Source organism: Glandiceps talaboti, chromosome 6 (genome assembly GCF_964340395.1).
Source record: "Glandiceps talaboti chromosome 6, keGlaTala1.1, whole genome shotgun sequence".
NCBI classification, from domain to species: Eukaryota; Metazoa; Hemichordata; class Enteropneusta; family Spengelidae; genus Glandiceps; species Glandiceps talaboti.
Genome location: NC_135554.1, coordinates 10989133 through 11001518, shown reverse-complemented (window position 1 = coordinate 11001518; position 12386 = coordinate 10989133). Strand labels below are relative to the sequence as shown.

At 36.3% G+C, this 12386-nt stretch overlaps 1 protein-coding gene across 1 annotated transcript; it reads right to left on the bottom strand.

Moving 5' to 3' along the window:
- Nucleotides 1-8735: 8735 nt before the first annotated feature.
- On the bottom strand, nucleotides 8736-11075 carry LOC144436829 (uncharacterized). Its single transcript, XM_078125687.1, has 2 exons — nucleotides 10932-11075; nucleotides 8736-9575 (listed from the first exon to the last, which is right to left on the bottom strand). The coding sequence occupies exons 1-2, from the start codon at nucleotides 11070-11072 to the stop codon at nucleotides 8736-8738; spliced, it is 981 nt and encodes a 326-aa protein (XP_077981813.1). The 5' UTR covers nucleotides 11073-11075.
- Between the last annotated feature and the right edge of the window lie 1311 nt (nucleotides 11076-12386).

Here is a 12386-nt window from a genome sequence, read left to right as displayed (position 1 = left end):
CGTGGATATTTACATAACAGTAGGATAGTATTGTCCTGCTTTACGTTTATTCACTACTCAAGGACATCAGCAACAAGGTACTGTCTACGTATTTCCAATTGCTATTTTACAGTCAGGGGTGATGAGTCATTACGGATAGGCAAATAACTTTGACTTCTGTTTAAATGTAATTGGCGGACCACGACTGTGGTTTGAACTTGACTCGAAATCTTGTTTATTTTAACAGATGTTCAAAAGGCTATTCTAATATTTGCATTGATTATTAAAAAGTCTTATTGTTGTCTTTATACTAGGCTACTCTCCACATCTACTTATGAAATCAGTATGTTACTTGTAATAAAGATTTCCTTCATACTGTTTGTACTGTTGGTTAAACTAAGGTTAAGCAAAGGTGAGTATATTATGGTATATTGATTACTTTTAATTGCAGCAGTCTAAATCCTTATTCTATACACAAACACTGTGGAAACTCTGTCTGAATACTTAATACGTGTAGCTTATATGTGGAGTCGTGATGGGCGAATGGTTAGCGTGACCGGCTTGGAATCTATAGATTGCAGGTTCGAACGCTGCCTGTTGTTTGTTTCTTAGTGGCTAAAGTCCTTTGGCAAGACTTGAATCACGACTGTGCCTCAGTCAACCAGCTGTATAATTGGTAGGATGTAGGTTGCAATGTGAAGGCTTTAAAACTATGCGCTGAAATGGCTGCAATGGATTGTATGCTCCATTGAAGACTAAAGGGCCGTTGTGCCGTTCTGATCCGAGCCAGGGGTAATAATTGTAAAACGCTTTGAGCACGGTGTGGGAAAGCACTATATAAGATATCACCCTAGTCAAGCTTGCGCACGGTTTAAATCAGGACTACATTCTGAAGACCCGTTGTTGTTGATGTTTTGTTTTGTCTGCTTGTTTCGTTTTGCTTTGGGGTGTTGTGTTTATTTATGAAAATTTCAGATTTCACGATTATTGGTCATCCGAGTGAAATTTTTGTCATCAAACAGATACAAGTAGATAGTCTGATGGTTCTTGTGATTGGCTCTCCAACACAGTAGTGGCTTGCTAGGATCAGGCGTGTTGCACATCTTTTCGTAGGACGGTGTAGAAGGGACTATATCAGAATCGAGCGCTACATACATGTAGTTGCACAGAATATCACGTCCACCCATGACTTTTTAGCAAAAGTCTTTATTACACAAAACATATTTTATAAGGAAACATTGCCAACTGTATCGGGCATCAAATGAGGTGTCAATGACTTTATTACAGATAATACCGTAAACACCTGAATGCCTCTGGTAAGGGCAATACCATAGATTGTTGGACCTACACACATTTTTGGAATGCAAATTTCTAAACTATAGCTATTATACATGATGCATCACTTAATCGAAAAATTAATTATATAAAACTAAATGAAATTTGAAGCTTGCACAGCTAACATATTGCCTAATTATTTATTTCAAAAAACCATTAGATTAACCACATAGATTATAAGTTACATCAAGTTTTAAATGACACATGCACTTCTTTACCATCAACTAACAATACATATACAAAATTATCTAAAGTTTAAGTTTCCATTCTTAAGAAATAGCATAATTACTGAAAAACAAAAATTATGCAAATTCGTCAGAAAATTAAAAACTATATGAAAAGGTTTTAGAGGAAATGTGCTCATGGTTGATACATGTGCCAAATAATATGGAATTTGAAACGTACATTGCAAAGATAAAGCTTTAATGAAATTTGAAGCTTGCATTCTTAAGATAAAGCCGAATTATCGAAAGCCATTATTTATGCAAATTGTTTATTAATACTGTAATCTACATCAACAAACTTTATAAGCACTTAGTTATGATTAACTTATGTACTAAATTATATTGAAATTGAAGCCAAATTTACCGAAATTCATTAAGTATGCAAATTGTTAATGAAAGCTTAAAGCTAAACAAACAAACCTTATAGGATATAAGCACTTTGTTAATGTCAACATATGAACCAAATTATATTGAATTAGAAGATATAGCCTAATTACTCAAAACCATTAATTATGCAAATAACTAATTCATGTTCATTGGTTGTTTACCAAATCTAATCAGCTCTTGCCATTAGCATATGGAAGATGTGTAGCAAATTTCATTATAATTGCACCAGCCGTTTTCAAGAAAATTATGACACAGACAGACAGACAGACAGACAGACAGACTGACTGACTGACTGACTGACTGACAGACACACACATACACATCGCCATTTCAATACCCCCCCCCCTTACGGGAGGTAAAAATGGTGGACTCTAATGAAAGTTACGGCAAGTTGAAAATATGCCGAACTCAACTTTTGAAGAAGCGGATACGTGCGATGTGTCGGCCGAAGTTCCAAAGCTACGTTTTAATAATGTACTAACTAATGGATATACAATATCATGTCTGCTAGCACAGAATTGTCCTTTTCAACAAGGAACAACAATCTTAATGGTTTGCCCTTACGGAGAGCATTCAGTTTACATCAGCATCAGGCATAGCTAGGCCTTAATGGAACTAAATCCATCATGCGATTTTCTACTTGAAAAATAATGTGAAATAATGAACTACTAATAAGTTTTGTCTTTTTTGTCAACACTTTATCACTTATAAATAAGCCCCAAAAGACTGCATATTTGGAAGACGAACAATATTATAGCATGTCTTGTTTCCAAACGCTTGTCTCTCTTGGAATACAAATGCCGACCAATTTGATGCTCCATTCCCAACAAAAATATCTGATGCTGAAATAAAGAAATATGGAAATATGGAAAACAGGAATCATATAATATATATATATATATACATGTATATATATATATATATATATATATATATATATATATATATATATATATATATAAAGACAAACAGACGGACAGACAGACAGACAGACAGACAGACAGACAGACAGACAGACAGACAGACAGACAGACAGACAGACAGACAAGTTGATGTTCCTGTCACATCGAAACGTTGCTAAAACACTTTTCTTGGTATTGAAAGTAAAGCTTAGTGAGTATGATTTCATGCATGACCTTTCATGACTTCGGCCATGAATGCTCCTTTACTGATACTGTTATCTATGGCACCCATCGACCTCCCTGTCAATTTATGTTAAAATTGATGACGTCAACTTCAAGCAAAGAACAGATCTTAATACAAAGCAAAATAAGAAGTACATATCACACGTTTGGCATAAGTCATTTAAGTTAAACGAGTAAAGGATGTGTGTAAGAGCAAAACAAATCCAACTACAGCCCTGTAGGTCAAAATAAATTACATAAAAAACAACTTTTCAAATGATTTAATTTTTAAAAAACATTTATCACAACCTGTTGGTAAAAAGAAATTACAAAAAACAAATTCATCGCCCATTTTCAAACCCCTATGGTTGGAAAGACAATTTTCGATTTGACCTTTGACCAAGATCAAACGTCAAGATCTCATTAGAAAGCTCACCATTGACAATGTTGGGGTACACTTTAATGGTGTCAGAAAGTATTAAACTTTTGGAGAGGGACAAAATGGGCATTTTTACATCAATTATGGCCGCCATTTTGCAATAAATGTCAAGATCACAAAATTAAGTGATGTGTATATTTAACTTATAGTACTTGACAATTGTGCCAGGTTTGGTTGAAATCAGTCTGTACATGTCAGAGATATACATGTACAGTTTAACATTATTATGCCTATTTGACCTTGATGATGAAAGTCAAGGTCAATGGTCAGGTCTTATTTGAATTCTAACTATTGATAATGTGATGTAGACACTTGAATGGAGTCTGAATCTATAAAACGTTTGTAAGTAATGGACAAAATATGCATTTTTGCAACAAATATGGCCACCATTTTGAACCACAGGTCATCATCGCAAAATTAAGTGTCGTGAATATGTACTCAATAGGACCTGACAGTTGTGCCAGGTTTGGTTGAAATCGACATTGTGTATCTGAGTTATGACTATAAGGAATAACAGACGTACATACATACAGATGGACAGACGGACATTGGACATTTCTATAGCCTCTCCCTGTTGGGGGCTGATAACTTTAAGTTGATATGAAATAACATTAATTTGACATGGAAAGCTGATGTCATATTCAATAAGGATCTTGCAATCCATACTGAGCATGCTCAGACGCAAAGGACTATGGGGTTATCTGTGGGTTATCTTAATACCTAATCTGGAGCTACCGATAAAAAAAATCCCACAATGGTGAGGGTAACTATGAGTTGATTATTTGTGGTTGCAAACAATGTATCAGTATTGTTTACAATACCAATTCATTAGAATTTATTATCACATTTCCCATGATACAACATTCAACATGGCAGGTTTACAAGTTCTCTATTGCAATGTCTTCATCTGTAATGAGAAGAAGCCACAAGAATTTACGGAACAGTACAAGAAGGAATGAAAAGCCAGGAAACCAAATTGGCTGCAGGCGCTAAACAATGCAAATCAACAAAAGTACGTAAATTTACCAACAGGTCACAGGAAGCTACAAAGTTAAAAAAAAAAAAATAACGCCCATAACGTTGTAGCACAACTGTAGTTTTTTGTTTATGTTTATCTGGTTGCCTATCCAGCCCTGCTATTACCTTTGCCATATGTCATCATTTGGCTGTTGCTATCGACATAGTTTTATTGCTAGGCATATTTGCATTCACTTTTTGGATGTTTACCCACTTGCCTATAAACCATCCATACGTTGTTATCGTCACAATATACACCATCATTTGGCTATTGCTATAGGTGTGGTCTTGTGTCTAGGGATATTTGCATACATTTCAAAATCTTTATTTACTTACCTACCCATCCCTGTTGTTATCTTTGTAATAGATGTTTGACAAAAAGACACATTTTAGACCTAATTTACATATAACTGATGTCATTACCAATTTTTAGTCTAAAGACCCCTAAGAACATTTCCACAAAACGTCAGCCCAATCTGTCTAGTAGTTTCGGAATTATAGATTTTTGACCAAAAAGAAACATTTTAGACCTAATTTCATTAACGTTCCCCCAAATTTCAATCTGCCCGGTAGTTTTTGAGTTTAAGATTTTTTGTGACCAAAAAATATCATTTTTGACCAAAATTGAGAGCATTTTGATTAGAACAATTTCCCAACTAGACATCCAAGGTAATATACCCACCAAACACCTTGGCAAGAAGTCCAGCGGTTTGACTATAAGTTGTTTGCACACATCCACACACACAGACAAACAGACAGACAGACAGGCAGGCAGACAGACAGACAGACAGACAGACAGGCAGACAGACAGACAGACAGACAGACAGACAGACAGACAGACAGACAGACAGCAGCTTTACGAGGCCATAGGCATTGCTGAACCTTAGTTCAGTTGTGCTGAAAACGTCCAAAGAGCACATAGCCGCCCAGGAAAACTCAGTGTATATACAGCTGTTTTCCGTAGACCGAGTCAAAACCATTGAATAAACTATCAAGATCAGTCAGCCCGATCCCTAGGTTTCATGTTGAGATAAACACCATAAAAATAGCACACCAACATCACTTACAATGTGTGGGCTCTGTATTTAGTTAATGATATAAATAGTAACAGCATGCATACTACTACACAAGGTATAATCATTTGAAGTTCAAACAAAATCCATGGTCACTAGCCAATGAAAGTTTGTAGAATCTGTTAAAATTTAGACACATACTCTTCCGATATTACCTAAAATGTAATCAATATACTGAAGCAGTTATCCTGCATATGTTTTTTTCAATGATTTTCGTTCTTTATTTTGTCAAATCAGCTGTAAACTGTCAGATTCTACAAATATTCACTGGCTGGTGACCATGGATGTTGTTTAAACTTCAAATGATTATACGTTGTGTAGTAGTGTACATGCTGTTATTGTGTATATCATAACTAAAGAGCCCGCACGGTGTAAGTGATGTTTGTGTGTTATCATTTTGGTGTCTATCTCAACCTGAAACCTTATTGTCAGGCTCACTGATCTTGATAGTTTATTTAATAGTTTTGACTCTGTCTACGGTCTACAGCTGTAAAACACGTAATTCTTAGGAAAGAAGTTCGGCAAACCTGCACCAGAGTGCAATGCCTCGTGTGCAGAAAAAAATGGTGCATCTTTTTAAAAAGAATAATGACTTTGTGGAAAGAAACTAAACAGCTGACCTTGAACTTGGATTTCAGAAACATAAACTAAATAATAACGAAACTTTGAAAGTACACGACAAACGTACTGGTGGCAATACTGGTCTGAACGAAGACATGCACCTGTTTAAGCTTTGCCTCCTATTGGCCAGTAGTTACGTCATACTTAGGACAATAATTTCCCGCCGGAAATTTAATTTATGTTGCATGCTTATTAGTAACATTCTGAGACTTACTTGTACATATTTCCTGTTCAATCAATGACTGGAAGTAATCATCACCACCATACTCATCTACATACGGGTCATGTAGGTTAATGACGTCAGCTATTGTGATGATGTTGGGTATATCGTCAGACATTAGGCGAACAATGTTCTAAAATAATAATATTGGAGGTTGCAAACATTTTCTCAAGCACACGTATTTATCACCATAGAAATGATATCATCACAAATGGCAACTGGTTGGTTTCAACAAAACTCAGCGAAGATGGTTTTCAAAAGTTCTGACTCGCTTTTGCCATGTGAACAGAGCATTATCATGTCAGCAAAGTTTGTACAACTGATGAGTCAGCACACACACACACACACACACACACACACACACACACACATATATATATATATATATAATATGTGAGCGTCTAGTTCAGGTAGTTATGTTTTCTGTTGTTTTCCATATGGTCTCTGTGTTATTGGTTTCTTCTCATCACATATACAGCCATTATCACAGATTGGAGGAACAGATTTGTATTGCCTTTTTAAATTGATGCCAATTTCCACATCCACTATTTCTCACAAGACTTCACAATTCTTGCGATATTATTATTTTTCTCGTAAAAAAAGGTTTAGGATCGGCACTGAATGGGTAGGGTAACCGAAACGAAACAATTTGTTTTCGGCCTAAACAAGTAAATGAAAACCATTTTGTGGTAATTTTTGGGAAGAAAGCGATACTTCTTTACAATTAATTTGTTAATTCTTACAAATGTACTTAAATAAATATTTACCTGGGGTTCCTCTGGTGCATGTGCAACAAATACACAGCCTATATCGTTTTGTTTTATAATTGTCTGTATCCTATCAGAAAGTTCCTTAATCAGTTGGATTTGAATTCCAAATAGGTTCTCACACCTTGGACTATTACTTACTCCAAGGGAACCTATGCGACACCTGAAATATAATATCAATAGTGTCAAAATGTGTTTGTTTGTAAAATTGGTAGCGATACAAATCAATACTATGGTAATTTCCAGTGTAGAGAATTGTGTGAATAACACATTGTCATGATCATGAAATAGCTAATTAATTTCACTATTCTACAGTAACTAATCTTGATACTTAAAACAATACACAACAGATGACACAGACAGACAGAAAACACACACACACACACACACACACACACACACACACAATTCTTTATTATTTTTATTTATTAAATTTGGTTGTTGTTTTTTCGACCTCTGGCAAATAAATAATGATAATATGGGGATACATCGTCCCGGCTCTTTGTATCCATATACCTTCCAGTTGTTTAATTATTCTACAGATGTGACTGACGAGGATCACATATTGTAACACATGGCACTCCATTCGTTGGTGCTTTCTGTTTATATTGTAGTAAATCCGAACGGTTGAGGAGAGAGGCACAATATGTCTATGATAAATATGAATTCATACATTTTCGCCAAATACCCGCATTGTATTAGCGACATCTGTGCAAGTCTTTTATCACACCATTGTGGTTTACTGCAAAGGCGTCTGATCAGAAGTACACCTGAATAAACTACTGATTTGAAAATATGGGAAGGATGAAAACTCGATGATGGCAACGTACAGGTTTTCTATATAAATCGGCTTCCAACTCATGACTGAAGAGGTGAACTATGACATCTAGAAAAAGAACTGAAGTTGAATGAACTTCTGCGGTAAATTTGATTTTCGGGTGGCGATTGTTGAGCTGGTCAAAGAAAATACGCAGATCTTTTTTGTTTGATGTGGACAAGATATATATACATGTGCCTGTGTGTGTGTGTGTGTGTGTGTGTGTGTGTGTGTGTGTGTGTGTGTGTTTATGTGTGTGTGCACATGTATCTGTAATGATAGTCGTTGAAGATTGTCTCTTTCCATCATCTAAAAAGTAAGGTGTGAAGGGATATTGGCAGAGAATGATCATATAGACATGTATAAAGTAAAGTAACGCCTAACATTTTGTTTTCATGTTTTGGAGAGATCGAATCCTACTTCCCCAAACACCCACCACACCCTTTCGCCCACCACCAATACCATCAACTAAGATAATAATTATTATAGAGGAAAGTATAATAATTATAGAAGGGTGGATGTGATAATTAGGATAAATAACTGACAATGGCCTGATATAGGAGATGGTGCAGTTATATATCAAGTACTATACATTTTTTAATAGAATACAGGAGTTCTTATGATGGTATGTATGCTCTTTTTTGCCGAGTATATGCTGCTTTGGAACTTGAATGTGTCAAGCAAAACGTTTTCGAGTATAACTAAAGGCCATACGAAATATTGACCATATACTTACTGTTCTCCCGTCCTGTTCCTCCAATGAAGTCCAAGAATAGATTTTCCATTACACAACTTAGGGATTATACTGGCGACTGCCTTTCGTAGAAAATGTGTTCTTACTAAATGTTTATTTAAAGCTTCGTGAACCTCTGCTTTTTCTTCGACCTGGACTCCTTGAAAGTCTACGGGACTAGTCATTACAATACATGGAGATGTATCTGCCTCCTTCATTCGCTGCTGACATTTAGACTCAGACCGAGGTAAGTGTTTTCCAGACGGGATACTTATTCCTGCCCTCGTCCATAACCATTCCTTCTGAATCAGATATGTGCCCATGTTATCATCAATAGTAATATTTCGAAGGTATGGGTTGGTGATGACGTCCTTGATAACTTTACCACAGTTCTCTACATATTCATCAATTGTTATGGTCGGCATAAATTCTTTAAAAATGTCTTCATCGAAGGTTTCATGAAAATGGACCCTTCTATAACTTTCTTTCATACGATGATGTTGGAAATCTGACAGAACTATCGTCCTTCTCATATGTATCGCCATTTGTACAGCGACTTTGAACTGTCGATACTGAAAGTTTGGGCCACCGTTAAAGTTGACAACCGCGAAAATGTAACGCCCTTTCATCGCTTGACGCACCTCCATTGCAAGGACACAGCCATTTAGCAGCCGTGTGTTAAACGGCTGTAATGAAGATGTTTCAATGTCTGTGTTAATTTCATATTTTTCACTTCCATGGGATGCAGACGTCGTGGTTTTCTCTCCTTTTTCTTGTTCCAGTATATTGGTGCTGATTTCAAATGTATTTATACCCTTCCCAGAATCATTGCAGGTGTTCTAAGAAAACATTAAAGACACTCTTCAGTATATTGTATTCGGTCTCCCTTAAAGGGGCAAAAAGATGCGGATGGTGTTAGCCCATTTGCTTTAGTTGGTGTCCAGTGAGTCATGAAAAGTGACGACAATGACTCTACATCGTGCGACTTCTCTCAAATTAAGAGTATTAAAACTGACATGATTTGGTTACCAATTATCTATGCTGATGTCACCACTATCCATATCTATCAATCTCCCTAATGTTTCTATATACCTAGTTAGTCAATTGTTTCTACCTAATTGACCTGTGAGGCATAAACAATAGATACAGACACTAACCCTCTTGGTGATGCCAGCATAGGTAATTGGGCAATATGCCCAGCATTCCCTACCCCCATGCACAGAATGACGTCAGCATAGGTAATTGGGCACTATACTCAGAATTCCCTACCCCTGTGTACAGAGTGCCATCAAATTAGGTAATTGGGCACTGTACCCTGATTTCCTTACCCCTGAGTACAGAGTGCTATCAACATAGGTAATTGGGCACTGTACCCTGATATCCTTACCCCTGTGTACAGAGTGACATCAACATAGGTAGTTGGGCACTATGCCCAGAATTCCCCACCCCTGTGTACAGAGTGACGTCAATATGGGTAATTGGGCACCATACCCTGAATTCCCTACCCCAGTATTGTAGAACAGTTGTTTCGACATAGCTATTTTGAATAATCTTATTTAGATTAGGTGAAAGTGACTTTTCGTGAGTGACATCAACTAAAATAGTTAGAACGAAATAAAGTCCGATTTTGTTCCCTTTAACTTACAGAAGCGTAAGCTTGTGAAGCAGTATGGAAGAGACAGATAAAGAGACAGAAAGACGGACAAAAACACACCACTACGATACGTAATTATTACCTACGTATGAACATAATGGACAGTGATCATCTACCTTTACTTAAGAAAATAGTCGATAATTGCATCATTAAGGCGATCATTTGAGGCAAAAGTCGTTTGAATCAGGTGCTATTTGAATTATATCAAATTTAAAATATGTATATTGTATGTTTCATACATTTTTTAATACTCTTGTTTTATTAATATTTTGGTATCTGAAGCTGAGTAGAACACAACTAGAAAGATCAAAAGTTTATTATCAGAGTCAGTAGTCTACTATTTAATTCTAAATTGGCGTAGTACACAAGCTGTTAGAAATGAAAACCTACATCCCTGTGAAAATTTAAATAGAAATACTGCACTTGAATGTATGTAAATACATCTTTAGATTTAACCTATTATTATAAAACATGCCATGTAAAACATGTACGTTGAGTACACCTCGAGTGTTAAGGGTTTATAGTATTTGTACTTTCCTACCTCCAGGAACTTATCAGATTGTCGTTGAGCCAACAAATGAATTCGTTGGATCCATCTAAGTGCATTCATCACGTGGAAGAAAGAAAGTGAAAATGCCCCGAAAATGATAACCACGACGAAACACTTGTGAATGAGTCTCATTGTTGATGAATACAAGTCAGTTAATGAATGTAAAATGCAACTGTCATCTGTTCATACATGTATCATATAGCTATAATTAGTTATTTTATTCACTGTGTTAGTTAAATATAGATACACAAAACATAAAGACAATGGTTCCGCTGACATAAGTTTGACATATTACAATAAAAGTCAATAAGTGCAGCGGGTCAACCAAAGGCAGATGGCACATAAAAACATTAATATTTCAGAACTGGAGTCAAAAACACTGAAAAGTTAAACAATTCGGATTTACAACAAGCTTAAGGTTTCTGGACATTTTCATAGTCCATGGATGGGCCGGGGGACAAGCCATAATAAGCATTTTCAGATTATCTTTGGTCGTAGATTTTAAGAATATCTGATGAGATTTTCAACATGTTAACAATATCCGATTTATAGAAAAAGTCCTTTACTGAAACAAAGCTGACATCCGGATTGGCTTGTCTTATATATACACATTATGAATCAGCAAGTCCGGATTAATCTCTGTTCTGTAGGATGCAAACTTTGTGTCAGTTTCTAACTGTACACGCGATGTAATGTCTACCATAATTTATGGTTACTAGACTATATCGCTTTCTTTACGGACTTTATCTAGTTACGGGAAAGCTTTAATTTTGCTGATTTACATAGCACCCACATGTGATAAAAAGGGTCACCGGGAATGGTCGCACGCTCCTGTACAAGTTTACTGGTGAATGTTTTTCTGCGTTGACCTAATACGCTGTTTCAATGTAGGTAGTCCAGTCTTTAGTAAGTATATATATACGGTGATGACGTAAAGGTGATCAGTGTATGTTATTGTACTTAAAATAAACACTGTACACTTAGGGCAATATGTTGTGCTGCAAGCTGTCGGTCAGTCGGTCGGTCGGGATGGAAAATGGTTATTTTTTAGTTATTTTCTTAGGCCTTATATACTCACCCGCCATTGTTTTGTTGGTAAAACAATTGGAGTGTGGCCATAACAGTGATAAGTTTCATACATTTTATATAGAGTTCTGCACTTCAAAAGTGTGAAGGCAATTTCACTAGAGGATGGTTCACTCGACTTTGTATCTCATTGTCAATCTAAGCATCTATTTACACAGTGAGTCATGTTGTATAGTGAAAACGAGGCATTCAGAAAATACAGCAAATGGGGACATAGGGGTATTGGGGGTTCAAGCAATAAAAGGAAGGGCCGGTGTCATTACCTGAGCAAATACTTCGGGGGGGGGGGGGAGACTAGATGTTTCCGTTAAGGATAATCCAAGATAAAAGCGCCATTGGTGTTGTAGCACAACTGTTGAC